Here is a 26,581-nt window from a genome sequence, read left to right as displayed (position 1 = left end):
TACTGAAAGCTTCCGATATACCTAGCAACTGTGCATATAAACCCACCTAGTTGTACACCTTTGCATGCAAACCAGGGATAACCTCAAGGTCCTTCGGGGCATAAGTATACTTCCCATCGTCAGAAATCTTAGCCTCCTGTCTGCGCCGCTGTTGCTGCGTCTGTCGGACCTTGACCCATTGCTCTGTTGTCAGATGCTGTCCAAGCTCCGTAAAGACGTTCTGAGTCAGTCCCAGTTCATTAAGCAGTGGACTGTTCTGGATCGGATCGAGGATAACATGGTTGCTGGGTCTATTAATAAATCAGTATAAATCCTTAAGACTGTAGTGAATAGCCAGCTTACCGTGCAAAATAGAGCACACCCAATCGATCAACATGAGCCTGATCCGGCGGCGGGGCATGCACACGATGAACACTCGACTTGATAAGACCACCCGTCAACGCGGTCAAGGCATCGCAAGTGTTGATCGTGATGGTCCCATCCTGAGGACGCACCCACTTCCACTGGCCTTCAGAGTTCAGAATTTGCAGAGCTGCGACGGGCTGGCGGAAAAGAAGAGTGACTGTTCCCAGGTCTGTATGGCCGGGACTATACAAATCGCCGACTTTCTTATTCTCTTCTAGACCGCGGGCGGCGTAGTGCATGTAGCGAAGGTGGTCTTCGCCTTTGGCGTCATACTTATGGTCGCGGACGAGTTGGTCTTCATCTGAGAGTTGGAGGAGGATGGCGAAGAGACGGAGGAGTTTCTCGACCACTTCTGTGTGGCATTTCTGTATCGCTTAGTATGGTTTCATCAAATATATGCATTCATGGATGAATGGCATACCCGACTAAAAGCCTCGATCTCATCAAGGTGATCTGCCAGAATCGCAGGTTGTTGTCGATGGTGGTGTCCGTCGAACTTGGGAATGTTGTATACCTGCACGTTATCCTTGATGCCGTTTCCAAGGCTGATCAATCAGTCTCAACTCTTCCATTACCTTACAGTAAAGGGGTCTTACATGCGGTGACCAGCTGGTCTGTACCCATTATACTCGCCCCTCTCCAGATCATTGCTGTTGTGATACTTGAGCTTCTCCTCGAGTGGCAGAGCATAGAATGCACGTCCCAGGGCAAATTGGCGATCGACCTCTTCTTGGGGGATGTTGAAGTTCTTGACGTAGAAGAAGCCTGCTATATGAGTACTGGTTTTATATTCAAGGGGCTTGCTTATACTTACCGACATGTCGAACGGCATGGTCCAACTGCTTCACAAGCTCCTCCTTTCCTCCTGGTTGTTCGTACAGACTGAGATCGAGCGTGATCAACTCAGCCCAGTCGACTTTTTATTTTAGAAAATGGCCGTAAGTGTATATGGATAATACTTACGCTCTTCTTTTGTCACGGGGACATGTTCATATCGATCGATTTCGATTTTTCCAGGCATGATGAGTGAGTGTTTGCACTTGTTCACTTATTCAACAGGATAAAGCAACACAGCCCTACACATACCTGAATATAAATATTCATCTGTATATCGTTTACCCCTCACTTGTGTTGTTGAGATTAGCAAGCAAAGCACGCAATTTATCCATGAAGCCTCGATGCTGTTGTTATACCGGGATGGCAGCACGCCATGTGTCAGTGCAATAAGCCTCACGGAATATCCCCGAAGATAAGATCTTCTGTAACTCTAAGTGGTCTTAAGTTATCTATTGTATTTTATCTCCGAATTGCCATTGATGGCGACAAGTTGTGGGGGAATTACACCAATGATCAATTTCCGTAGATATAAGTTGGACATAAAGATAGCCATTGCCAATAATCGGTTATAGGCAAATGTGCCATTATGTCGGACGGTAATTCGAAATCGGAGAAATTGACCTTTGTCCGACTGGTTAAAGAGATATTCAATTGGTATCCATCTTCGTATCCGTCGGAAGAAAGAAAGTGAGCAATCTGCATTATGCATGTAATACTTCACGGCTGACATCTGCAGGCTGCTATTTAAATTGGATGTTTCTATTCTGATATTTGCCTGCCTCTGCTGTAAGTCCTTCCCTTATAATATGCATATATCCAGCTAACAAAAACAGTTTTCGTCAAGTACCTGGGTAGGTCCTTCACAGCCATCAACCCGTATAAAACTGACGATAACAGACCAAACAAACATCACCAATGCCTACGTCAGTGGCCTCAAAGAGGATCTCGATCTCAATGGGAATCAGCTCAACTATTTCAATGTCTGCTATTATACCGCATATGTGGTATTCCAGGTCCCTGGTCTGCTCTTAATGTCGCGTCCAAAACTGTAACGATCCCTCTGCTATCTATACGGACAGTAACTAACTATTCAGAGCTCGCTGGCTTCTTCCGGGCCTTGAAGTACTCTGGGGAATTTGCACATTTGCACAGAGTCGCGTGGCCAACGTTAGTCACCTCTATGCGCTTCGGTTCTTGGTTGGCATGTTGGAAGCCCCTGTTTTTGCGGGGACTCATTTCATCTTGGGTATGTACCTCTCATAACACCATGTGTAAAAACTAACGATATAAAGGAGCATGGTACTCTGGCCCAGAACTCTACAAGCGAGCCGGAATGTGGTTTGTATGTAACCCGCTGGGCTCGATGGTCAGCGGATATTTGCAATCAGCGGCATACACCAATCTCTCTGGAGTAGCGGGCATGCCAGGATGGCGATGGCTATTTATTATCGACGGCATCTTCACCATTCCCGTCGCACTTATCGGTTTCATCGTCTTCCCCGGTATCCCGGACTCACCACGGCCGTTTTATCTGACAGAAGATGACATCGCATTGGCCAAGTACAGGGCAAAGAGAGCCAACATCCGACGACCCGGAAAGCTGGGACTGGATGTCTTCAAGCGGTCGTTGAAGCGGTGGCATATTTGGGTTTTTATTCTCTGCTATGCGTGAGTTATTCTATATTTGCATGTATGGGAGATGCTAATTGATTAGCTGCATGATCATCTCCGCCTATCCAACTACCTATATGAGTCTCTGGCTCAAGGCAGCGGGATACTCGGTCACCCAAGCCAACAATCTTCCGACTGTCATCTATGCTATCCAAATCGTTGCTTCATGGCTGGGGTCAACCCTTGCTTCCATTTACCCCGCGTGGATTATCTATACGATAATCTCGATCTGCTGCTTGTTTTCAACGTTATGCATGATCATTTGGAACATTCCCACTGCTCTCAAGTTAGTATTCCCTTGTTCCCCGATGCTTATATACTCTAACAATTGCAGATTCTTCGCCTGGTACCTCTTCGGTGTTTCGGGATGCGCGAGTCCCATCTTATACTCCACCGTGAATACCATAGTCAAAGACGACTCAGAAGAACGGGCACTCATCCTGGTACGCTGATCCAAAAATCATATCATACCATATACTAATGCTGGATAACCTGCAGGGCTCCATGATGACATTCGGCTATTCATTCAACATCTGGGTCCCCCTTCTTCTCTTCCCAACAGCCGGTCCGGACGGTGCCCCAAGATGGAGAAAAGGATGGCCGGTGACGTTTGTCTTTTACTTTCTTTTATGGGCTGGTTTCGTGGCTTCTATCCTCATTCATAGACGTGAGAAGAAGAGGGATGCTGCAGTATCATCTCGAGAGAGCAATTCTGATGGAGAGGGAGAAACTGTTGTGCAAGTTGGCGAAAGTGCGAAAAATCGGAGTTGAATTTGAATTTTGTCGGTGGTGGGCTGTTGTTATTAACTACTGCTCTCTCTCTCTCTATATAAAGCAAGCGAAAAATTTTGCACATTATATACACTGACTTCAAGGTCATCAATTATCCTATTATTCTAGGTATTCGATGACTCGGGGGATTGGCGACTAGACCAATGCGGATTTGACGGATCCAATCCATCCTGAAACTAACCATGTGGTTTAGTTTATTATCATATGTTCCCCCTCAAGTCAAGAGATTTAGTGCGGATTGTGTGTGGTTCAACCCACCCGGGAGACACCCAGCAAACTATTGGCCAAAATTAAGCCACATACCACACGCCGGCCGGTTAGTAGAATGAAAATAGACCCTGCAATTGAACTACTACCAATTACATTTAATCAAACCGGGTCATTGTCAGATACCTGCAAAGAGAAAGTTGGATCATCACAGCACAAGACATTCTCAAGTACCGAGAAAGTAGTCGTAGGTTCAAAAGCCTGTCTCACTGTGGCTGTAGTTAGTACTTCCTGGCTCGGAGCAGATTCCATCCAGGAAGGTAATGATAACGGTGAGTTGCCAGTGCCAGCTATAGGCCCCCAGTGGTGAGAAGAAGACCGTGGCCGCACGACACACTCATCTGCAGAAGAGATGGTTGTGTTTTCTTCACTAAAAAAGCACCACGACAGAGAAACAAATTGCTGAAAGAGAATATGCATTGTGGCAATGGGCTGGCTTATCGTCCCGCTCTCGGCCAGACAGTTCGCGAGAGCTTTTAGGATTTGAAAGTCCCCTGTATGGCACGTTGCGACGGCATTGCAGAAAATTGCAAAGTAGGCAGTTAGAGGGTAATAGAGGAGGGTCCTGGAATATATTGTCAGTAGTATTTCAGTGTCTAGTTTTGGAAGAGACTAACCAATGCAGATAGGCGACGGTTTTCTGCGTGTCGGTTGACGCACATATGGCTATCAAGGCTAGCAGCTCCCGTCGCGCTGAACCAAGATAATTATCTGCGGCCTTCTGGTCTGGTGTGGCTAGATGCAGATGCAAGATGCAGGTCATAATCGAGTGATAGGCGAAGTCGAGAGTTGCGATTTCGTGGTGGAAATCTAGCCCTGTCCAGTTCGTGGATGGAATCTTGATCTAAACGGAAAAACACTGCGTCAAAAGCCCGTCTTTTACAACATGCTGTACTGTACTAGGACAGCTTTGATGTGCCTACCTGATCTATATTTCTGCGGATGCTCTCCATGTTCCGCAAAACGTGCGTTCCGACGCCATGGAACGACTGAAAGGCATCTCTGTCTGCCTTGGCGGAGTCTTTAAGAAACGGTATCATTGTATCTTGCACTTTGGCCAGGTCCAAATAAATTAGAATAAGTTCCGAAGCCACTGTATTTGGGGTCGGAGGGCCCATAATGGTATTGGGCTCAACGGTCAGGATTCTGGGTTTCCCAAGTTTCCAGGCATAGTTTCTGTCCAATATGTAGCACCACATGAAGCAATAATACTCTTCCTCGGAGCAGCCTGCAGGATGAAGGCCGATGTCCATACATACCCTGCACGCAGTCTTTGTCAACTCCCAGCAAACATTCGTGTCGCCAGCTCCTTGCTGTAAGAAAATCTGCCTTTTTGTTAGTTCCAATTAAAAAAATTCTCAAAGATCAGGCAGCTCACCCCACATAGTAGGGCCTGCAAAAGGGAAAGTGAAGGCCTGGTCATAAGTGAAATCTTCTTCAGTGCTGTTATTGCCGTCTCTCGGTAGAGAATTGCGCGATGCCGGAGCATCCGAGCAAAATTATCATCTCTTTCAGCCCCAGATATCGTGTTGAGGAACTTATAAGCCACGGAATTGACGCAGATGGTGTAGAGAATAGAATCACAAGACATGGTAGTATTAAATATAATGGATAACCCCATATACTTGAGAGTATGTTTGCCAATGTGCCTGAAAAAGTCCAAAACAAAGGAGCCAAACTTGTCACTGCAAAGGTCTGTTTAAAAGGTACAAATGAGTATGTTTCTGGCCATAGGAGGGAAGGCCGATAAGGATCTACTATACCGTTCAACATCCAGTATAAAAATTCAAGAGAGGGAACATTGTGCTGTTCTTCATTATTTGCTGTTTCCCCAGCCGTTTCCGTGCATTTATCCATACCGCCTAAAAGCTGGCTTGCAACAGATAATGCAGACTGCAGTGCTTGGTGCCTGTTCCAAGCAAGACCCTGCGAATGTCCCACTTGATGCCGGGTAGCCATCTGATCGTCCGTTAGAGGAACAAATGACATCCAGCTTGGGGGCCCATAGTTCATATCGAGATGTTCCAAGAGCATAGATGATCTATCTTCTAGGATATCCACTAAAAACCCGTCTTCTATCTGATGAGGAAGTACGGTGGAAATAGAAGAGTCGCTTGACTGTTCAGCAAGGCTTTGTAGTGACCCACAGGATGTGGCCAAGGGCTGGACGACAAGAGCTTCGTCAGCTTGATGTTGGCGCGCCCTTCTCTGCATCTGAGCAAGGTTTCTCTTCGGGAGTCGCTTCATATTCCGGGCCCGAGTGCAAGTGGATTTTTGGTCCAGGCAGTTTCCACAGGGATCATCGCCGTCGCATCGAACCTGGCTAAGCCGTTAGTTAACGAGATATGGTGGCGCGGAGTAACGTAAGCATGTATTCTCCCGGAAAACGGCGATCGATGTTCAGGAGGAAGCATAGTTCGAGATGACGAGTTCATACCTTTCGAGAATGGCACGAGTCACACTGGAGTTGAAATTAGAAAGGTCCAGATCTCAAAGTCATTACTAGGGACGGATCGCATACCGCCCGAGACCGCAACATTTCAGCGGACAGCCGTTCACGGAGATTGATGTGTCAAGATCGTGAGCCAGAGGCCTTCATTCAACTACCTGATGCTCTTCTTCATTTCGAACGATCTCTTATAGCCGCTGGACTGATGTTAAACGGTGTATCCGCGCTAAGATGGAAACAAAAATAGAAAGTAAACGCCAAGCCTCGGAGTGGAAAAGTCTGCGCCATGTCAAATAAGGCCGGCCAATAATGAAAGTTTCTGGCCTTAGAAGATTCTATTTTTAACCTTCTTTCCCCGTTCCGAGGGCCCCGAATGCCGAGACATATGGAACTATCTAACTAAGTACTATCGATGAATCGATGGAATGACAGAAATTGGTATTAGTACAAACTATTGTAGTGCGGAGCTTCACTGGTAGAATATCAGCTAGGTCGCATGATAGCAGCTGAGCAGCGGTCAGCGTCGGGAGAGACAATTCAACAATCCCGTCTTCCCTAGAAAGCAAAGAGCACCCAGGAATCGGAAAATCGACAATCCCGACGTAGCCCACAGAATCACCTTGAAATACCAAGCTGTGCGATCGGTCGATGAGGTCTGGCAACGTTGTCAACACAGAATCACAGTCGGGCGAGGAGGGAAGACGAACATACCGTTAAACATAGATTCCTCACACTAGCGTTGTTTATGAGCAATGCTAACAAGGAGTTGCTCAAAGTCCACAAGAGCACCAGATTTGTTCGGAATGCCCTATATGAATCATCCAGTTGCACATCCTTTGTCTCTATCGGTTCCTGCCATGGGGCAAGAGCGCGTCGGACGGTGCGCTCGAATTCTGTATCGATGTCCACCTGTGCTTTGTCCAGCTCCTCAACGAATTTCTTCCCCTTGGCGTCTGATTTCTGTGTTTGGGCTGATGGGAGAGAAGCCGCCTCGTTGGAACCCTTAGTTCCCCATGAAACATCGTGCCAGTTGCAAAAGGCGTAGACGTTGAGGATGTTGATTGTCGAGGGCATTCCAATGAAGTATGCCCAGGAAGATGTCAATAAGTGCCAAGGGTCGCAGTAGAGAAAACTCGCTATGAAGTAGGTCCCGTATGTCGATACCAGGGCTACTAGCACCAGGCCTGTGGTCGAAGTGAAAAACGAGCCTAGGAATCCTCCCACCCCGTTATCAAAATCGAGGTCTATGTTGCCGCCACTAAATGCCTGTGCCACGAGGTAGAACGAGAGAAGTAAGATATATAGTTGGACAATGGAAAAATAGAGAAAGGATAGAAAGTAGGCAAGCTGGGATCTAGACAAGGTGCTGTTAGTCGATGGGCTAGCATCAGGAGGCAATCGAGCACCTACCCTTTAGGTCGATTTCCGAGGGCAAGGAAGAATTGCTGCATGAGAAACACCAAATACAGAACCTTGAGGACATTGTTGGCGATTGGCGACGATTCATTTCCAAAAGGCCAGGCTTGGTTCTTATTTGTCGCACTTGGTGTTCCGACAATGTCCATGATCACGGAGGTGGTCAACCAGTAGGATGCTAACATATATAAGTTACTGTTCGCCAGGCAATCGAAGGGAGACATACCGAGAGAGAACCATGTCATAGTGAGCTGACAGACATTATAAAGTAACTGAATATGGAGGAAGAACAATCGAACGAAATTATGGCCACTTTTGTACACACGGTTGAAGTGCATGATAGAATACAAGCTTGCGGCAAATGATCCATTTAGCCATCTTCGTCTTTGGCCTAGGAACTCTGGCAAAGCTGTTGGCGTATTCATTAACATCTTGAAGATACTCGCGTGGAGAGTCATAGCTTACCTTCCGGGACATCAGTCTCTCCTTTAGAAGCTTTCACATAACTCAATGTCCATTTGAATCCCGCTTTCGCAAGAAGCTCAAAGCACAAAATGCGGTCCTCGGCTAAGAACATGTTCTTTTTGAAAATATTCATCCCTTCAATGCCCTTCTTGCCCAACCTTTTCGACAGTGTATGATCACCATGGAAATACTGTTCTAGAGGTCGACCCATGATGGCACGGTAACGGTAAGCAGAAAATGCACCAGGTAAGACACTAACATATCCAAACATACTCTCAAAAGGCTTATCCAGGATATTTGAAATCTTATATTCAAAGTTCTGCGCAGCAACCAATGGATTTGCAAGCATTTTCCAGTGTCGGCCAAGTAGGGCATGGATCTCACCGCATGCACCACCAAGGTTTCTGTCATTATGGAACGCTTCCCATAAAGCAAGCAAGGATTTGTGGCCTGGTTTTGTACCTGCATCAATCAATATACACACCTCTGGGTTCAAGATCCGCCCAAAGGCATTAAACAACCAGCGGTGTGAATTGATCTTCTTGGTATTGTTTTGTTTCAGGCAAAAGATCATCTGGACTGGTGGGAGATTATTTGGATCATCATGCTGAGGACGGACTAATTGCTGTGTAGGAGTGACCGATAATTGCGTGGTATATTCAAACTAAGACATCAAGAGTCAGTCACAATGAGTCACATAGATATCAGGAAATAATACGAACTATGTGTGCCGTAGTTTCCTTGCCATCAACATCATGCTTCATTATGCCATCCTGGTAGATCCCAACAGTAGCTAGAACATCAAGTGTATCTTTATCACAAGGACCAATTCCATCAAAAACCAAACAAACCACAATTTTCTGCCAGGCAGGGCCCCCTTTGTTCCAAAACTCGGTTTTCTTAAGGTTGACAATGTCTCGTATGTTTTGCATAACTCCATGTAGAGTTCGAGCAGTGAGAACTTTGTCTTCGTTGTAATAGGTGATGGCGATGAGTAATTCGGTATGTCGATTATACATGGCAGACCGTAGATTGTAGCCGTTGCGTAAGTTGAAGTCATCTGGGTCGCAGGTCGCAGCCGTATCTAATGCGTAGCGTCAATCAGTATCCATTTCGAAGGGCTTTCCTTTTTGTCTGATCTCTTACATCTTAGATGTGTGAACTCTTCCGGGCTTGATCCGCTGGGATCATAATATTTCGATTCGACTGCGTTGCGGATAGCGCTTGGAACGGGATAGTCGACACTTAATACAGAGCCCTGGATCAAATTGATTCTGCGAGTTGGGTGCCGGCGCAGACCTCCAGATGTAGGCGCAGTCTGGCGTTGTTGCCAGGAGCTGGTGCTCGGAGGCTCAAAGCTGGACGGGACTTCTGAAGAACTTTGTCGTGGAGTCTCATCAGAGTGCCATGGCAGGCTGGAAGAAGTGTCAAGGTCGTCAGGGCGCGGAGGTAGCAGCATTTCCGCAAGATCATCATTCTCGTCGATGCTGTGACGCTCGGGCTAGCAATATGTCAGCTTAGTTGCTTCGAAAACATGCCTCCTCCGAAAGAAAACTCACAATGGCAGGCGTAAGCTCCCGAAGTGAATAGTGATTACCTGCCATCAAGGGAGGAGGTGGAAAAGATTCATCGTGGGCATATTCCATGGCGTCCTTGTTCTGCTAATATTTCATAAACGGATCATAGGAACGCGGAGTAGTTAACGGTGAACTGGAAAGCTGGAAGTCACTAGCTGTGAGTTGGAATTTTTATGTCTATCCAATGGCGCCCCGGACACTTCCACTAACCTATCTCGGGACCATACTATGTACCCCGTTCTAGAAGCAGAGGTTAGATAGCCTTCTTGTGGAGAACAAATGCCCGAATATTATTTTGATTCGATGTTAGGGTACCCACCCTTATGCCGAGCCAATTACGGACTGCCTGAAGGATGTCAATTATAGTCGGTAATCCATGATTTTGTAACCATCCAAAAGCCCATTCTTACATTGGGCAAGTTTCAAATATCGTGTAGCGTTTATGGGCGAGCCTTTAAGTCAAAGAGAACCCGTTTTTTACACGAATAAACCGAGTATGAATATTGTTACTATTTTGGGTTAATATTTTGCCATCCATCTGTCATTTGAGCATGATGCTACCAGCTCTTTTTCTTTATATTTGACTCCATGTTTGAGTGAAATTTCGCTAGATCAATCCCTTGTCATTATTATCTTCCCTTCATGCCGTCCCAGGTGGAGCGTTTCTTTAAATCACAATCTAATATGGATATCTGGATACACCTTGACAGAGAGCAACCTACCTATACGAATGAAGATGTTGTATCTGGTCATGTCATCCTCAGCAATGGCGCACAATTGGACATGACCGCTATAATAATAAAGCTCTCTGGGTCAGCAACATCAAGGCTGAACTCAGGAAAGCTAACTCAATCGCATCAGGTATGCTCTCTACTCCCCTCTATCCATTGTCAGGGAGCTGATCAAATGCGATGCAGCTTTTTGAAAGGAACGAACAAGTATTCCCTCCAAGTCAGTGCGCGAGTTGGTTCACGTCTCGCAAGGTGACTATCTCTCCGGGAGAACATGCTTTTCCATTTTCGATCAGGGTGAGTGGTTGACTTTCTGCCTTGCATCTCAATAAGATATACGATCCACTCACTAAATCCGGGCATCATGTAGTTCCCCCAGGTTTCGGAATGCTACAAGGCCAGCCCTACACAAGTCTCTGGCAAACGACCAGCAGGCAGGCGGACACACCATCTATTGCGAAAACTTCCGCCTTCATCCGGTGGTAAATCCACACCTGAGGAGATCAAGTATTTCCTCGAAGCGACTGTCCGACAGGATGGTATCCTATGTAGGACTCAAAAAGCCGTTGAGTATTCCGCACCTGAGGGCCGAGCGTGATCAGTCTTAACATTGATGAACTAGACCCGCGACATATATTTCCGCCATGTATCTACCATCAGTCACCTTCTACCTAGTTTGGCAGGCAAAAAGGCAGTCATTTGCAGCTCGGGTGGTTCCGATTCCTCGCTTTCACCGCTGACCTGTGAAATAGAGGCCAAGTTGTTGAACGGGCCGTTCCTTCTGCTGGGGCATCCAATCTCATTAAATGTGGATGTTATTAACTTGGATTTGGACGAGTGCAAAAGTGGTGTGTTTCTACGCAATTTTCAGTCCATGCTTATCGAAACAACAGAGGTACGAGCGCGAGGTTCGATGGAAGCTCATACCCGTTCCTGTGTCATACAGACGATGACGCGCGTGGAACATAAACCAAATGCCATGGTCGGATCGACATTGAGCTTCGACGACAGTCTATGGAGTCAGCATTGTGTACCACTACATCTGACTCCGACATTTGAAACGTGTAATATTAGCCGGAGCTACAAGCTTGAGATACGGCTTGGGATTGAATTCGGCAGGAGCAACGTAGGTCATTATCTCTGGAGTGTGTGAGCCCTATAATCGCAGAAGCTGATGCTTGCCTTAGTTGAGGATATTTGACTTTCAGTTCACAGCTTATATTCTGTCGCCCGCTTCATTCTCCATTGAAAATCCGACACCCACACCAGACGACAAGGGTTTGAAGTTCGAAAAGCTATAACCTAAAGGTTACGATATTTGATTAGCTACTGGTTAATGTGACTCCCTATCGTGCCTCGACGTTGAGGGGCGACCTACATAAAATACCTTTCTTGTAAACGTGGAGACAGGCATGAACTCAGGATTGGTGCAGGGAGTCTATTTTCATGGAAAATACGAGGCCATAGTATGGAAATGGGGTTAGAAGACAGGCATCCAATTTAACAATGAGGAATGCATGAATTTCCTTGACTATCTTACACACTAGCGAATGCTTATCCTAATTGGTATACGTGTGCTCGCCTTAACACCTCACCGGTCTTGATTTAACTATTCCACATCATGTTGGAAGAGCATACTTGGTATCATCTAAAAGGTCTGAACTGGTTGAGAGGATAATCAAACATATTAATATTAAAATGGGCTAATATACAAGAAAGAAAAAAAAAGGAATCATAGCCAATAATTTACTTCTGCTTCCAACCAAGTGCACCACTTTCCCATCTCCACCCATCCATCCCTTACACTCAAACAAAAACACCGGTCAAGAAAAGTCCCAGTAGTCCCAAGGCAACCTTAGTCGGAATCTGGCCTTGTGATGAGAGAGCCATATTTGTCTCGGTTGTCGAGGACGAGGTTGAAGATGCGCCGCTCTCTTTCCCAGTTGAAGTAGATGTACTCGTAGCAGTCGGAGTAGGATAAGACGTCGCCGTAGCGGTTTTGTTGGTATCGCCATGGCACCAGACATCTTCCCAAGCGACACCAGCTTCGTAAAGGCAGTCGGTGAGGTCCTGGACAGACTGGTCGACGGCCAGGCCCCACAGGGCACAGTCGTGGTAGTATGGTCGGGAACCAGCTGGCTTCGTGCAGTTATCAAAGAGGGACTGGTAGTTTTTGATATTTGGGACGCCGCAGGCAGCATCTTTGACTGGGAGTTCGTACTGCCCTGCGCCGCCGCAGGTCGTTGAGGTTGCTGTTGCTGGGGTGGTGATCGTGACGGATGTCATTGTGGGAGAAGGCTGCTGTTGCGAGAGTATATAATGATTCGATGGTAGGATTATTATTATGGATTGTTACTGTAGAAGATTATTTATACAACTTGTTACTACGGTAGGGCACGGTTCATGGTTGTGCAAACGAGGCAAACTTAGCCTTGCCGGCTAAATTTAGTCGGCATACTGCCGCTAGTCTCGGAATTCCTATGCCGATACGGAGTAATAGTATCCAACTCTATCTGATATTGACTACTCGAGGAGTCATGAAGTCAATCGCCTATGTTGCTACTTTCACTCGGGATAGAAGGGAAATTAATTGCCTGATCAAGCTCTAGAAACAGTTGGATCGTAGAGAATCAAGAATATAAATTCAATCTAACATCCTCGATGAAGAAACTGTACCTGACCACAACTTAAGAAACATTTCGAAAGCAATTTTCTCAATACACTCTCAAACCCTCTTTCAACATGCGATTCTCCTTAATTTCCACCGTCTTCCTGATTGGGACCGCTTTCGCTCAAGCCAAGGTGCGATTAAGATAACAATAAATATACACACACTTTACTAATGGGTGATCAGCTTCCTGCAAACGCGCCATGCAAGCAAGATGGAAGCCTGGGAACTTGTGAATCAGGACTATGTGTGGTATGTTGTGTTAAAAGCAAAGAATTTGATCCAATTGGAACTAATGCGTAATGCGTCTAGCAAACTTCTGATGAGGCTCAAGGATCGTGCAAGTGAGCGCATTCCCAGAAACTGGGTGAAGGGAATGACATGGCGTGTGATTAGACTGCAATAAAAAAATTATTGTCTAATCATTCGGCGGGTTGAGCATTTGCCATTTTCTTCTACTCGTCTATATCTGGAAACGAGTTGCTGTTTGTTGTATTCAATATCCTGGTCATTCATATCTTATGCCATGGCCAAGTCATTCGTTAGCTAGAGGCAATTCAAATATAATACGCAGGCCTTGACCTATGGCTCATTACGCTGACTAGCACTCTCTTTTCATGCCTATGCCTGTCCCCGGGGGTCAACTGTACTCCCCATCAGCGGCACGGTTTGGGCTTTTTTTGGTTTTGAAATCCGGCATTAAGCCATATAGTAGCTGGGTCAAACCCTCCGGCATAGCGAGCTGTAGATAGGCTAGCCAGATGTTTACAGTGGAGATATGGAAGAGATTACCGAGGCTGTCTGATTTTACTGGCATTACGCCGAGACTCCGGGAAGATAAAAAAAAAAAAAAAAAAAAAAAAAAAAAAAAAACACAAAAACACAAAAACATACAACAGCCGGGATTCGCTGGTGGTCACCCACCCAACTATTAACCGGCCGGCGTGTGGCTTAACTTTGGTCAATAGTTCGGTGGATGTCTCCCGGTTAAGTTAGAGGGTGATGCCGCCTTTTGGTCGCACGACCAGGGGTGAGCCTGGGTGAGTGCACTATAACTAGAGAGGGTGAGTTCACCACCCCATATTACACAGCACCGCGCAATTTCAAAGGATTGAAATCCTTCTGATCCACTAGCTGCTATGTAGGGGCTGATCATTGGTTGTTTTCCTCCCACTTGGTGGGAAGACATGTACGACAAAGGTCTTAAGGAGCTCGAGGGTCCGAAAGATACGGATATTAATATCAAAGTGGATTGGCCGGTGGGAGGTGGTGTGTGGGTTCTATACACGATACTCGAGGAAGCAAGTGATAGTTATAGGCGCGGCCATTATCCATAATGCCTCTGACAGGGAGGAACGGTCCCGGTGCAGATTAATTGAACGGTTAGAGTGTGGTTATTATGCTGATCCCCCGGTCTGTCCTTATTTTGATTTGCCCTGATTTACGGACATGAAATGAGACTGAATGTCATGCTCATTGGCCGCAACTTATCTTATTGGTATTTTGCTTACCATCAAGCTGAACCGCTCAATAGCCAAGGGAAGAGAATTATGCATACATCAATGTCTAGAATACCAAATGACCAAATGGGTCGTGATGATTTCGCATAGTCAAAATAGTCGTGTCGTATCCACACCGTATACTATCAATAGAAACCAAACATAACATAAAAAAGCATCTAAAAATTTGCAGTGAAATGGTGTAACGCCTCGATAGATGGTGTGAAGAAGTATTCACCACCTCTCTGGTCAACCCAGCGACTCACACCAAGATCGAGCGGAGTGGTTTTTTTGGGTTCCTCCTCCTCTTCGGTTTTTTTCCCACCGTACAGGCTGATATGACCAGTTTTGTGTTTCTTTCCCAGTCTCTGGTTAATAAAAGGATCCATGCCGGGTCCCATTTGTTCTCCATTTTCTTCCTTTTCTTCCAGTGTCTTGCTATTCAAATCGAATTCATCGGGATAGGTCTTTTCCTTCGAGGTGGGGAAGACGCTGTTGCTTGCCCAGCCTGGTAACTGTTAGTTTCATGCAATACATAGCAATGAAATGGAAGAAGGGGGGAAGGGGGGAAGGGGCCTTACGAATCATGATAATGTTGAATCCATCACGGATGTCACTCTGGTAGCAAGTGAAGTAAATACCGCGGTCTCTGATGGTACCCTTCTTCTCGTCTTCGCCAACTTCAGGACCGAAGGTGATACCACGACGGAGGATGACGCTGGCGTCTTCCTCGGCTGGTTTTTGATCAGGCTCATCGTCGCTGTCATACTCTACGCCGACGGCTTCCACCTTTCCATTCACTGGCTCTGTGAACTTTCCAGCGACGGGGTCCTGCTCCGTTCCAATGTCGGGCTTGTGGTCGGCCCTAGGGCGCACCTTGCGAGTGTGGGCGGCAAAGGGGCAGCCCAACATGCTTTGTTTGGGTCGGTAGTCGAAGTCGTTTCTGAATGCAAGGGCCTCGTTGTCGGTATCGGGGGTCAGAGCGACAGGGGCTCCTGCAGTATATTAGCATATTTCCATAACAATATTAATATACAATACGCACCGCTCTTCCATCGACCCATCATGTGAGCAGCTAGCTTTTTACCATCGTCCCCTTTATCATAGTTAGGTATAGTCCTGGATTTCTCTGCGACAAAACTGGGCACGTCAGTTTCATATCTTGCCAGAGAACAGAAAACAATGGATGGCATACTTTTCGAATTCAGGAACCTTCTGGTCAAGTTGGCGGAAAACTAGATAACTGCCATCCTTGGACCAATCTGGGTTTTTACTGATCTTCGGGTCACCCTCGTGGCCAATAAAAATGTATCTAATCAAGTTAGCAAGTCCGGCTTGTTGAAGGAAATTGGTATACTTACCCTGGAGGACACGCAAGAGGCTCACCCTCCTTGGGATCAGGGTCCAAGCCCTTGATTTGAGGCTGGGAGATGTGATCCTCAAAACCGAAGCTACACACTTAGCTCTATCCGTAACATTCAGGTTAAACCTGGCTAACTTACTGCTCCTTGCCACGGTCGCCACCAGGCCGACGCTGTCCGTGCTTAGCCACGACCAATTCAAGGCCGGTGTTGTTCTGGTCTCTGATGTGGAAAGCAGTCTCCAGATCAGCGATCTTCATATTAAGTGATTTTTCGCTCTCAGCGGCGACAATGAAGACCAGGTCAACTCTCCAGTCATCGCCATCTGTCTCTTTGTGTTCAGGCGGGGGCTTGAACTCAGGGAGCAAGCGTTCCGGGTCATCGGCACCCTCGAGAATGAGATCAGTGTACATGCCCTTTCGGAACATGTCATCGTTGAGATGTTCTTGGTTCAGCTTTAAGGCGTTAGCAAACTCATCGCCAAGGTAGCTAAATGGGCGAAGTGAAGACAAACCTTCTCCATACCCTTCTGACTGAAGGCGATGTTAACAGCCCCGAAGGCAATGAGTTCGTCGAGGAGATCCCTCATGTCCCTGGTCTTCTTGAGCTTCTTGATATGATTTTTATCGACCCCCATGAACTGCTCGAACATCTCGAGCTTCTCGAGCTTCTCGATCTTCTCATCCTTGAGCTTCTTGATCTCGCCCAGAAGATCCTCGCATTGTTTACCGGTGGTAATGGAGTCAATGAAGGGTTTGAGGTGCTTTAGGAACTCCGCCGGCTTTGTGATCTTGTAGAAGAGGTAGGATTCATAATACTTTGGCAGACGAGGCCAGATACTGCCCTGGATATTGGTTTTGTCGATCGGGCATTGGTCTTTTTCGTTGGCCATCTTGTTTCTGATATGATAGTATCGTATAGTAACGTAAGAAGAAATCTGGTAGATTCTGGTCCACTGGGGAAGCGAACAGCAAGACCTTTTATGGCACCCTATTACTTTGTGATTGACAATATGCTACGAGATTGATGACCAATGATATACAAAGTATTCGAGCTGAGTATTCCGTGTACCTATCTGTATTCAGTTCAGCCGCCGTCTATCTCCATACTATTGCACGAATGTGGCTTCACCATAACCTCAACATCATTGTACGTCGCCCTCCGTAATAAGCAGAATATCATAGGCGGATTCTTGGCCCACCATGCCGGACAGCTGGACAATCATACATGTGTCGGTGGATTCTTACCCGCTTTTATGAATCTACCGAGATCCTGAAGACCCACAATACCATTGACTATGGCCCATTGTTGCCACCGCAATTGTTCAGCTGGTATCCGAGGGTGCGCTAGAAGGGACCTCAGCGGATGCTACCCTCTCCACTGGAAAGCTCGATTGGGCACACAAACTTGTTTGTAGGTACCAACTGCGCGATTTCTTCAGAGCTGAATGGTGGTCTATCGATCTATCACAGACCAACTGCTCTACACGAGCTGGGGCGCCCAATGGGCCGTGGCTGATCACTCACAACCTTTTAGACGTTGCAATAACTTGCATCGTATACTATGTACGCTCAGATCCTACATGGTATCGCGTCGCCTAGTTGCCGCTTCATGAAGCGAGCCCCCACGAGGATTGTACGTAGTACTATGCATAATATGCAGCTACGCTGATTGCAATTTATATTGCGGATCGCCGAGATCCAGGTGAGCCAGATTTGCCGACTCGCTGGATCTTGGGTCTGTTCTGGGTGTTCCTTGGTGCGTGTTCCTAATGAACGTGATGACCTAGGTTGTGACGATTCGTCTTGTATTCGGCAGCCGATATCAACCCACACAATGGCTAGCACAGTCGTCGAACTAGCGACATACACACCAAGACACGGAGAGTTTCATCTTGTCGGAGTCGATTGCAGATAGCCAATATATATGGCTGAGTCTCGACAAAGGATATGGTTTGCGTCACCAAGCAGAGAAGCGTCTGTTAGGGATGCAGTCGTGTCCCGAAGTGGCAATGATGAACACCACAAAGTTAGCTGGCTGGAGATGGTATTAAGACTAGTGCGACCGGTGACGACAGAGCTGAAAAAGAAGGACATGGCGTAGGCTGAAAGACGATCCTACGATGTGGAGGTCGGCGAACCATGCTCCACTCTCAGTAAGCCACCGACATTCAACATGCTGGCAGCTACTTGGACGGGCGTCGAGGTTGGTACCTTAACTCGATATTTATAGGCAGTGCCGGACTCACTTGATTCTAGGTCAACCATTGCCTTCAAAATGAAATTCCAATGGGCATCGGGACTTATCCTCGGGGCTGCCACTGTTGGCGCCTACATGCCTGCCGAATTTTCCTATAAATCTACCGATGATGACCGCCCTGATACCGGCGACAGAGTTACGGGCAAAATTGAATGGCAATCACCTCCTGTCAACTCTACTCTCCTTGATCGCAAGAGCTACAATGTCTTCTGCTCCAGCGAGCATGAGGATCACAAGTGCCAGCGCGCAATCGACGGCTGGAGCGACACCTACTGGCACAGCGACTGCAAAGAGGAAGGAGCTCCCTGGATTGTCGCCGATCTGGGCGCTGAGCTGAACGTCAGCGGTCTAACTATGCTTCCTCGCTTGAACGAATCGGTCAGCCGCGGCCAGATTTCCGATCACCGCATCTACGTCAGTACGGACAAGGAGAGCTGGGGCGAGCCAGTTGCATACGGAAACTGGGGAAGGAACAAGGGCATGAAACTTGCTGCCTTTGACCCCAAGCCGGCCCGTTACGTCAAGCTTGTTGCTGACAGCGAATCTCACCCGGAGACACCTCGTACCCCGCAAGGATGGACCACCATTGTCAACCTCGGAATCTACACTGCAGACTACACTGTCCCCGTCGAGCCTGGCAAGGGTCTCTGGGGGCCGACAATAGATTTGCCTGTCATCGCCGTTGGCTCTGCTCAAGTCAAGAGCGGCGAAATTATTATGTGGTCTGCCTGGTCTGAAGACAAGTACTTTGCCTCCCCCGGTGGTAAGACCCTCACGACCACCTGGAACCCTCAAAAAAAGTCTGTCGATCAGGATTTGATCTACAACACTCAGCATGACATGTTCTGCCCCGGAATGTCCATGGACTTTGACGGCAACATCATTGTCAGCGGTGGCAGTGATGCTGGGCGAACCAGCATCTACACTGGTGATGGGTGGTTGCGCAGCAACGACCTGGTGCTGCCTCGTGGGTATCATGCCTCAACCACTCTCTCGGACGGCCGCATCTTCGCTATCGGTGGCTCCTGGAGTGGAGGAAACAAGGTGCTCAAGACCGGCGAGGTTTACAATGCCAAGAAGAAGAAGTGGTACGCTCGCTCTGGCACCGATGTCACTGCCATGATGACCGATGACAAACTGGGCCAGTTCCGTGCCGACAACCACGCCTGGCTCTTTGGCTGGAAGAACGAGACCATCTTCCAGGGTGGCCCCAGTGTTGCAATGAACTGGTATACCGTGCAAGGAAAGGGCAGCACCATCCCTGCCGGGCGCCGATTGAACGACCACGATTCTACCTCCGGCAACGCCGTCATGTACGATGCCACCAAGGGCAAGATCATCACCTTCGGAGGTCAGACATCCTATGATGGATCCTATGGATCCAACCACGCCCATCTAATCACCCTCGGCGAACCCCTCGAGCCGCCTCTTGTGCAGGTGGCCGGTAACGGCTCCGGCGGTGGCATGAACTACATCCGTGTCTACCACACCTCCGTCGTCCTCCCTGATGGAAAGGTCTTCATTGCAGGTGGCCAGGCATGGGGTGCTCCTTTCAACGAGAGCACCGTCGCGTTCACTCCTGAGATCTACGACCCCGACACCGACACCTTTGTACCCCAGAACGGCAACAACATGGTCCGTGTGTACCACAGTGTTTCCATGTTACTCCCTGACGCTACTGTTCTGAACGGTGGCGGTGGTCTCTGTGGTAACTGCCCCTCGAACCACTACGACGCCCAGATCTTCACTCCCCAGTACCTGCTCACTCCTGACGGCCAAAAACGCACTCGTCCCGCCATTACCAATGCGCCCGAAAACGTGGTGGTTGGCGGCTCGATCGAGTTCTCGACCAACTCCATGGTCGGCTCGGCCTCTCTAATCCGCCAGGGAACTGCCACCCACACTGTCAACACTGACCAGCGCCGCATTCCTCTCGAAATCGACTGTCTTGGTAACCACAAGTTCACCGCCAAGCTCCCCGATGATGCGGGTATCATCCTTCCCGGCTGGTACATGTTGTTCGCCCTCGACATCCATGGTACGCCAAGTGAGGCTGCGATAGTCAAGGTTAAGCTCCCTCAATACTCTCAAATGGAGTACGAGGATGAGGATAAGGAGGATTACATGTACAACCATGTCGATGTCGAGGATGCAGAGCAGGAGGAAGACTGCGATGACATGGAGGGCGACGGCGTCAATGATGACGTGAAGGGAATGGTTGCCTTCCTGTCTTCGTCTTCCGGCAAGTTCTGGAAGTCGTGGAAGTCTGCTCTGATTTCTCAGGTTTAAAAAATATTAGTTATGTGAATGGTAGTGTAGTTCGTGGTCTATCCGACTACATACCAATGAGACAAAGGTATACTATTTCAGTCAAAATATATTTGCGTCCTGTATCGTATTCTCGGGTTCAACCGATTCTAGTGTGGAATTAACATGTAACGTGAGTACCGCTAAGGGGCAGAAGCACCCTAGTCGTGTTGTTGCTTATTGTGTCTAATAGTAACTCTAGCCTGACTACAGCTCCAATTAGTTAACGCAAGGAAGATGAATCGTGCTTGCAACACAATTGTTAATGTCGAACTTACTTTGCTGGCAGGGAGAACCAGTGGCATAATTGGAGAATGAGAAATACATACATGCTTCACTGCTATCAACGATGCCCAATAACTCCCTTAGGAACATACAACTCGTCAATGATCTTGATCTCCTCACAGAGCTTAAAGTCAATTGCCTGAACAGCTTCTTCCACCCGCTCCTTACTCATATCCATAATCGGCAGCGTGATTAGTAGCTTAAAAAGACACCATGCCAGTGAGATGACAGCCATGGAAATACCCCAAGCTTTTGCAATCTCCTCGATCCGCTCACTAATTTTCTGATCTGTATCGGTAACTGGATGGCCCATGAAGGCACCATTCATGTTCTGCCCATAGGTTGTCCCTGAGTACGCCTTCCACGGCCGAGCGAGGAATATAACTGGCAACAATGCACCGATCGATATCATAACATGAACCGTTTTCTTTACCGAATCTCATCCCGCCTCACTCACTCGCTACGCTCGTTCAGAACGAAAGAAAAGAAAAAAAAAAAAAAAAAAAAAAAAACATACAACAGCCGGGATTCGCTGGTGGTCACCCACCCAACTACTAACCGGCCGGCGTGTGGCTTAAGTACGGCTGAGCGGACGGGAAGCCCTGTTTTCCACACCCTATGGTCGTATGTACTAGCATTTTAACTAGACAAGCATATATAGTTAATTAAATCGAGTAGTCTAGTATGTGTATCGGAATTCCCACGGAAACGTGACAGTTCCGCCAAAATCCCGTGCACCGATATCGACGACCACGGAATACACGGAATAACAACAAGAACGCTAAATTGGGTTGTGAGTTTCCAGTAATGACGAGAAAATTAGCTGCCGCTAATAAATATAGCGTTTCAGGTACCGGGTATAAAGGCTCGCAGAGACCCAAGGCTCAGTTGACTTCGGACATACATATACTTCATTAACTTTCAGTCAAAGCATACTTCAGCCATGGTCCTGCAACCCAGAAAGGTCGCCTTTGTCACCGGTGCCAATGGCATCAGTGGCCATGCTATTATTGAGCAATTGGTCAAGAAGGACCAGACGGAGTGGTATGTCTATTCACAGTACACTTATCCGACTGGCTATTGACATAGCGAATGCAGGAGCAAGATCATCGTGACATCCAGACGGCCACTGCCTGTCACCTGGACCGACCACCGGGTCGAGTTCATCGCCATTGACTTTCTCGATCCTGTTGAGAAGATCGTGGACATCATGAACAATTTCTGCACCGAGGTCACGCACGCGTTCTTCACCTCGTACGTCCACACCGACGACTTCAAGGTCCTGAAGGAGAAGAACATCCCGCTATTCAGGAACTTTATGGATACCGTTGATATGGCTTGCCCGAAGTTGCAGCGTGTTTCTTTGCAGACGGGTGGAAAGGTATGCCCCATTCTCCTTTCCGTCTGAAGATAGCATTCATTGATAGGGATCTAGTACTACGGCGCCCACCTCGGTCCCGTCCGCATCCCCCTCGAAGAATGGTTCCCCCGCTACGACGACCAAGGCTACAACTTCTACTACGACCAAGAAGACTACATCCGCGAAGTGCAAAAGCGCCGCAACACCTGGTCGCACAACATCATCCGCCCCAACGCCATCAACGGCTTCGCACCACACGCAAACGGCATGTCCGAGGCCCTAACCGTCGCAATCTACTTCCTCATCTGTCGCGAACTTAATCAACCAGCCCAGTTCCCCGGAAACGAATACCTCTGGAACTCGATCGATGATAACTCGTACGCGCCTAGTCTGGCTGACTTGACTGTCTATGCGGCGACCCAGGAGCACTGCAAGGATGAGGTCTTCAACCACTGCAACGGCGATGTCTTTGTTTGGAAGTATCTCTGGAAAGACGCCGCTAGATACTTCGGCCTTGAGGCCCCCGAGTTGACTTTCGAGAAAGCAGCCGGTCAGGCTGACATCCTGGCCAACGAAATCGACATGGTCGAGTGGGCCAAGGATAAGCGTCCTGTCTGGGAAGCTGTTGTTAAGAAGTACGGTGGTAAGCCTGAAGCCTTTGACTATGGGACTTGGGGGTTCTTTAACTGGGCTATTGGGAAGTCGTGGTGTACGATTTCCTCGGTCACCAAGGCGAGGAAGTTCGGGTGGCAGAGGATGGATAACACGTTCGAGACGTGGATTGAGACGTTCCGGTCTTATGAGAATGCGGGACTGCTTCCTACGAGAGCATCGCTTTTGATGAATGGGACTAGCTAGATTTGTTTATTCTGTCTAGAATGTCGGTGTGTGTAGATTGAATTCTATGTAGATATTCAAATCAACCCTCTCCACTTCAAAACTCTAGGTATATTTCCACACAAAGGTACGATCTTCCCCAAGTCCGTAGCTGATGCTCGGATCCGAGTGCAACCCCCCAAATCTCGTACAACTCCCCCCAACGTCAGCAGACATTCGCCTATTGTCGGTTCACGGCTAACCCAGGCAACCGCTGAACCTAGCGCCTAGATCGGATGCAGTTCCCATAGGTTGGATAAGAATTCAGCTCTCAACGGACAACTGATGAAGTGGGTGGAGCCACAACCTGCATACTGTAAATTTCATCTCAGCCGCCTCAATCAGCCGCAGCAGTGCCGACCCCGCAGCTGAAAAATCAATCGAATTGAAGAAGAGAAACCGATACCACGGTAAATATAAAAGATCTCAAGATCCTCAGAGCATTCTCGAATTCAATCTCCTGAACTTGAATCACGGCGAAAAAAGAACCATTTCGAATCCAACATGGCGACCACCACCACCACCACCACATCTGTCGTCCCCCAATTCCTCGCCCAGTACGGGAAAGAAGCCTACGTCAAAGGCTGGGCAGACCTTTGGGAACGAGGCGGCGACTATGTAGACTGGGATATGGGATGCTCAAACCCAGCCCTCGAAGACACCCTCCTCCAACATCGGTCCATCCTCGGGGGTCCGATAACCTTAGACGAGCACGGACGACGATACCGAAAGAAAGCTCTTGTACCCGGATGCGGCAGTGGCCTTGATGTCCTTCTTCTCGCCAGCTTCGGGTACGATGCGTATGGTCTGGAATATAGTCATTCGGCAGTGCAGTTGTGCAAAGCGGAGGAGAGCAGAAGCAAAGCGCGGGATGATTACCCAGTTCGAGATGAAGAGGTTGGTCGGGGAAATGTCACTTTCGTGCAGGGCGATTTCTTCAATGATGCATGGCTAGAAGGGCTAGGGCTTGGACGGGGAGAATATGACGTGATTTATGACCACTCGGTAGGTTTCCATCGGCCCCGCCCCCCATCCCTGGTCGGTCACTCATTGAAATATAGTTCTTCTGCGCACTAGACCCATCCCTCCGTCCTCAATGGGGTCAGCGAAAAGCACAACTCCTCGCTCCAACCGGTCGTCTAATCTGTCTCGAATACCCTCGACATCTAGATCCTTCGGAAATGGGACCGCCGTACATGGCACTATCGGAGGATTACCTTGAGCATCTCACTCAGCCCGGCCTTCAACGTGTGGTATATTGGGAGCCTGACCGGACGCATGCCAACGGAATTGATGCGCAGGGTGTTATTCAAGATCGGGTTTCGATTTGGTGTTGGTGAGAATGGAGCAATATTATCATGGACATCGATGCTTTCGTTGGAATATTTGTTTCTTAGCAAGCGGTCCCTGCGCTGTATGTATTTTCTGCATCGTTAGCTTTGCTCACGTACTATTCCATTTATTCTACATTGATAAGCAACTCTTTTTTTCTATGGCGATATAGCTTGGTCCAGCAATGATGTCTCGGACACCGACATCACTGAACACCGACCGTGGGTTCGCGGGGTCGATATAAACCGTCAATATACAGAGTAGCTAGCACCATCCTCAACAATTGATTATTTTCACCATATACAATAACCATGACCAAAGTTCTAAAAGATGGCACCGCCTTGACTTTCGACGACAGCACCCAATCAATCCGCGTCCTCCCAAAGGCCTCAATCATAATCGAAAATGACCGCATCGCAGCAATCTCAGAAGACTCCGACTTCCCAATCCCCCAATATGCAGAAATAATAAACGTCCACGGCAAAATAGTGTTTTCCAGGTTTTACCAACACTCACATCCACACATGGCAGACAGTATACCGCACCATTGGACCCAATGTTTTCCTATCGCAGTACTTCGAATGACTAGGCCATATGTCCCCCGCTACGGCGGCGTTTACACCGGATGTTGTGTATATCAGTTCGTTGGAGGGGTATATTGAGGGACTGCATGGAGGTGTTACGTCGTATGTTGAGCATGCGCATAATAATTGGAAGGCGGACGTTGTTGAGCCGGGGTTCGATGCGGCGGTGGATAGCGGGGCGAGGGTGTGGTGGTGTTATGATGTTGCGGAGAGGGAGGGGCTTGAGATGAAGGAACAGTAGGAGGTGATGGGGAGGATTGGGGGGTAAAGTGAAGGAAGGGTCACCGGTGCAGTTGGGTCTTTCGGTTGATGGGTTGTCGGGTTTGTTTGGCAATGATCCAGATGGTTATTTGAAATACATGCGGGAGATGATTAGAAAGTTGAACATCCGAGCCATCGCTATGCATCATCTGGGAGGTCCCTGGCCTGGTATGTCAACTATCGACCAAACAACTGAATAGCCAGCTAACGAGTACAGCCCGCAAAACCGCACCCTCGGACATCGACCTCAGCGCCCTCCAAACCACCAACCTTCCTATAATCTACTCCCACGCCCCCTTCCTCACGGAATCAGATCAAAAAGGAACCCCCCCACCCCCCCGCGAGAACAACCAATTCATCTCAATAACCCCCGAATCAGAATTCCACTTCGGCCACGGACAAACCACCGGCCATCTAATCAGCGACCAAGCATCCCTAGGCCTCGACACAAACTGGACATTCTCTGGGGACATGCTCTCGCAAACCAGTCTCTGGTTGCAAAACGTTCGATTAACTAAATCCCATCGCACCTTGGAAGCAGGGAAACTGCCAAGGACGAATCCCTTCCCCGTGGAGGAGGCGGTCGCGCCCTGCGCCGCGATGATGTCGGTGTAATCAAGGTCGGTGCTAAAGCTGATTTGGTGGTGTTTAACGGCGACTCGCCGAATATGCTGGGATGGAGTGATCCCATCGCGGCTGTGGTGTTGCATGCGAATCCAGGGGATGTCGCGCATGTGCTTGTTGATGGAGAGTTCCGGAAACGGGACTTTAAGTTGGTGGATAAGGTGCTCGCTTGGGGGAAGGTGCGAGAGAGGTTTTTGGAGGCTTCTAGACATATTCAAGAGCAGATAAAGGAGCCGCCTCCTATGCCGGAGAGGTTGTGGGGAGTGAGCGAGTTTGGAGATGTGGAGATGGTGAGTACTAGATGTTGTGGATGTGGTCCTCGCGGTACACAGTAATGTAGAAATGCTTGATTTTTTGAGGCATACCTCTTCGATTTACTTTATTCAAGTAAGCGCTGCTTAGAAGAAACATATACTTGACATCGCCTGACATCTCATCATCGCTCAAACCTCAATAACATTGACCGACATATCATCACCCAGATTGACAGCATTGAGCTTATTCAATGAAAGCCCCCTAGCATATGCCATATCAGCAATTAAAACCATAAAAAGA

At 48.0% G+C, this 26,581-nt stretch overlaps 13 protein-coding genes across 13 annotated transcripts; 7 read left to right on the top strand and 6 right to left on the bottom strand.

The window, feature by feature from the left end:
- Positions 1–9: 9 nt before the first annotated feature.
- On the bottom strand, positions 10–1,448 carry ASPGLDRAFT_52353 (uncharacterized protein). The gene is made up of 6 exons (XM_022547737.1): positions 1,369–1,448; positions 1,220–1,321; positions 1,002–1,170; positions 827–950; positions 343–770; positions 10–290 (listed from the first exon to the last, which is right to left on the bottom strand). Exons 1-6 carry the CDS (start codon positions 1,424–1,426, stop codon positions 47–49), a joined length of 1,125 nt encoding a protein of 374 aa, XP_022396510.1. The 5' UTR covers positions 1,427–1,448; the 3' UTR covers positions 10–46.
- Positions 1,449–1,828: 380 nt separating this feature from the next.
- On the top strand, positions 1,829–3,933 carry ASPGLDRAFT_1504495 (uncharacterized protein; the record flags this gene model as incomplete). The annotated part of the gene is made up of 8 exons (XM_022542149.1): positions 1,829–1,929; positions 1,979–2,028; positions 2,140–2,290; positions 2,337–2,488; positions 2,535–2,910; positions 2,957–3,199; positions 3,248–3,356; positions 3,412–3,933. 8 exons carry the CDS (start codon positions 1,829–1,831, stop codon positions 3,682–3,684), a joined length of 1,455 nt encoding a protein of 484 aa, XP_022396509.1. The 3' UTR covers positions 3,685–3,933.
- Positions 3,934–4,074: 141 nt separating this feature from the next.
- On the bottom strand, positions 4,075–6,186 carry ASPGLDRAFT_136194 (transcription factor domain-containing protein; the record flags this gene model as incomplete). The annotated part of the gene is made up of 5 exons (XM_022541440.1): positions 4,075–4,537; positions 4,590–4,816; positions 4,896–5,297; positions 5,351–5,667; positions 5,736–6,186. 5 exons carry the CDS (start codon positions 6,184–6,186, stop codon positions 4,075–4,077), a joined length of 1,860 nt encoding a protein of 619 aa, XP_022396508.1.
- Positions 6,187–6,884: 698 nt separating this feature from the next.
- ASPGLDRAFT_158501 (uncharacterized protein) lies at positions 6,885–9,948 on the bottom strand (the record flags this gene model as incomplete). The annotated part of the gene is made up of 8 exons (XM_022542415.1): positions 6,885–7,076; positions 7,133–7,775; positions 7,832–8,015; positions 8,064–8,246; positions 8,303–8,966; positions 9,025–9,386; positions 9,449–9,803; positions 9,862–9,948. 8 exons carry the CDS (start codon positions 9,946–9,948, stop codon positions 6,939–6,941), a joined length of 2,616 nt encoding a protein of 871 aa, XP_022396507.1. The 3' UTR covers positions 6,885–6,938.
- A 615-nt stretch (positions 9,949–10,563) lies between these two features.
- On the top strand, positions 10,564–11,911 carry ASPGLDRAFT_136180 (uncharacterized protein; the record flags this gene model as incomplete). Its single annotated transcript, XM_022541438.1, has 5 exons — positions 10,564–10,740; positions 10,797–10,907; positions 10,981–11,175; positions 11,233–11,736; positions 11,798–11,911. 5 exons carry the CDS (start codon positions 10,564–10,566, stop codon positions 11,909–11,911), a joined length of 1,101 nt encoding a protein of 366 aa, XP_022396506.1.
- Positions 11,912–12,281: 370 nt separating this feature from the next.
- ASPGLDRAFT_52349 (uncharacterized protein) lies at positions 12,282–12,937 on the bottom strand. Its single transcript, XM_022547736.1, has one exon. The coding sequence runs from the start codon at positions 12,894–12,896 to the stop codon at positions 12,417–12,419; it is 480 nt and encodes a 159-aa protein (XP_022396505.1). The 5' UTR covers positions 12,897–12,937; the 3' UTR covers positions 12,282–12,416.
- Positions 12,938–13,310: 373 nt separating this feature from the next.
- ASPGLDRAFT_52348 (uncharacterized protein) lies at positions 13,311–13,854 on the top strand. Its single transcript, XM_022547735.1, has 3 exons — positions 13,311–13,412; positions 13,465–13,530; positions 13,591–13,854. Exons 1-3 carry the CDS (start codon positions 13,353–13,355, stop codon positions 13,624–13,626), a joined length of 162 nt encoding a protein of 53 aa, XP_022396504.1. The 5' UTR covers positions 13,311–13,352; the 3' UTR covers positions 13,627–13,854.
- Positions 13,855–14,866: 1,012 nt separating this feature from the next.
- ASPGLDRAFT_61596 (Dyp-type peroxidase) lies at positions 14,867–17,042 on the bottom strand. The gene is made up of 7 exons (XM_022548480.1): positions 16,653–17,042; positions 16,280–16,593; positions 16,139–16,228; positions 15,973–16,089; positions 15,823–15,917; positions 15,359–15,772; positions 14,867–15,285 (listed from the first exon to the last, which is right to left on the bottom strand). Exons 1-7 carry the CDS (start codon positions 17,028–17,030, stop codon positions 14,957–14,959), a joined length of 1,737 nt encoding a protein of 578 aa, XP_022396503.1. The 5' UTR covers positions 17,031–17,042; the 3' UTR covers positions 14,867–14,956.
- A 1,367-nt stretch (positions 17,043–18,409) lies between these two features.
- Positions 18,410–20,803, top strand: ASPGLDRAFT_52346 (putative galactose oxidase). Its single transcript, XM_022547734.1, has one exon. It carries the CDS (start codon positions 18,416–18,418, stop codon positions 20,684–20,686), a length of 2,271 nt encoding a protein of 756 aa, XP_022396502.1. The 5' UTR covers positions 18,410–18,415; the 3' UTR covers positions 20,687–20,803.
- A 94-nt stretch (positions 20,804–20,897) lies between these two features.
- ASPGLDRAFT_942897 (uncharacterized protein) lies at positions 20,898–21,438 on the bottom strand. The gene has a single exon (XM_022550559.1). The coding sequence runs from the start codon at positions 21,399–21,401 to the stop codon at positions 21,048–21,050; it is 354 nt and encodes a 117-aa protein (XP_022396501.1). The 5' UTR covers positions 21,402–21,438; the 3' UTR covers positions 20,898–21,047.
- Positions 21,439–21,932: 494 nt separating this feature from the next.
- Positions 21,933–23,207, top strand: ASPGLDRAFT_29602 (SDR family oxidoreductase; the record flags this gene model as incomplete). The annotated part of the gene is made up of 3 exons (XM_022543870.1): positions 21,933–22,033; positions 22,088–22,370; positions 22,425–23,207. 3 exons carry the CDS (start codon positions 21,933–21,935, stop codon positions 23,205–23,207), a joined length of 1,167 nt encoding a protein of 388 aa, XP_022396500.1.
- Positions 23,208–23,729: 522 nt separating this feature from the next.
- Positions 23,730–24,565, top strand: ASPGLDRAFT_136204 (putative thiol methyltransferase; the record flags this gene model as incomplete). Its single annotated transcript, XM_022541441.1, has 2 exons — positions 23,730–24,230; positions 24,287–24,565. The coding sequence occupies 2 exons, from the start codon at positions 23,730–23,732 to the stop codon at positions 24,563–24,565; spliced, it is 780 nt and encodes a 259-aa protein (XP_022396499.1).
- Positions 24,566–24,868: 303 nt separating this feature from the next.
- Positions 24,869–26,535, top strand: ASPGLDRAFT_69911 (uncharacterized protein; the record flags this gene model as incomplete). The annotated part of the gene is made up of 6 exons (XM_022549415.1): positions 24,869–25,091; positions 25,147–25,343; positions 25,417–25,570; positions 25,620–25,984; positions 26,023–26,316; positions 26,509–26,535. The coding sequence occupies 6 exons, from the start codon at positions 24,869–24,871 to the stop codon at positions 26,533–26,535; spliced, it is 1,260 nt and encodes a 419-aa protein (XP_022396498.1).
- Between the last annotated feature and the right edge of the window lie 46 nt (positions 26,536–26,581).

The sequence above is a fragment of the Aspergillus glaucus genome (assembly GCF_001890805.1).
Source record: "Aspergillus glaucus CBS 516.65 unplaced genomic scaffold ASPGLscaffold_28, whole genome shotgun sequence".
In the NCBI taxonomy this organism is placed as follows: Eukaryota; Fungi; Ascomycota; class Eurotiomycetes; order Eurotiales; family Aspergillaceae; genus Aspergillus; species Aspergillus glaucus.
The sequence above is the reverse complement of the archived record's forward strand: the minus strand, read 5'-3'. Positions and strand labels throughout refer to the sequence as shown.

Coding starts and splice junctions, on each gene's coding strand:
- ASPGLDRAFT_52353 (XM_022547737.1), bottom strand. CDS start 1,426: ATGCCTGGAAAAATCGAAATCGATCGATATGAACATGTCCCCGTGACA. Junction 951..1,001: donor AGACCAGCTGGTCACCGCAT/GTAAGACCCCTT, acceptor CTGATTGATCAG/CCTTGGAAACGGCATCAAGG. Junction 291..342: donor GGTGTGCTCTATTTTGCACG/GTAAGCTGGCTA, acceptor ATTTATTAATAG/ACCCAGCAACCATGTTATCC.
- ASPGLDRAFT_52349 (XM_022547736.1), bottom strand. CDS start 12,896: ATGACATCCGTCACGATCACCACCCCAGCAACAGCAACCTCAACGACC.
- ASPGLDRAFT_52348 (XM_022547735.1), top strand. CDS start 13,353: ATGCGATTCTCCTTAATTTCCACCGTCTTCCTGATTGGGACCGCTTTC. Junction 13,413..13,464: donor CCGCTTTCGCTCAAGCCAAG/GTGCGATTAAGA, acceptor ATGGGTGATCAG/CTTCCTGCAAACGCGCCATG. Junction 13,531..13,590: donor GTGAATCAGGACTATGTGTG/GTATGTTGTGTT, acceptor TAATGCGTCTAG/CAAACTTCTGATGAGGCTCA.
- ASPGLDRAFT_61596 (XM_022548480.1), bottom strand. CDS start 17,030: ATGGCCAACGAAAAAGACCAATGCCCGATCGACAAAACCAATATCCAG. Junction 16,229..16,279: donor GGCGACCGTGGCAAGGAGCA/GTAAGTTAGCCA, acceptor CTAAGTGTGTAG/CTTCGGTTTTGAGGATCACA. Junction 15,918..15,972: donor AAGGTTCCTGAATTCGAAAA/GTATGCCATCCA, acceptor TGACGTGCCCAG/TTTTGTCGCAGAGAAATCCA.
- ASPGLDRAFT_52346 (XM_022547734.1), top strand. CDS start 18,416: ATGAAATTCCAATGGGCATCGGGACTTATCCTCGGGGCTGCCACTGTT.
- ASPGLDRAFT_942897 (XM_022550559.1), bottom strand. CDS start 21,401: ATGATATCGATCGGTGCATTGTTGCCAGTTATATTCCTCGCTCGGCCG.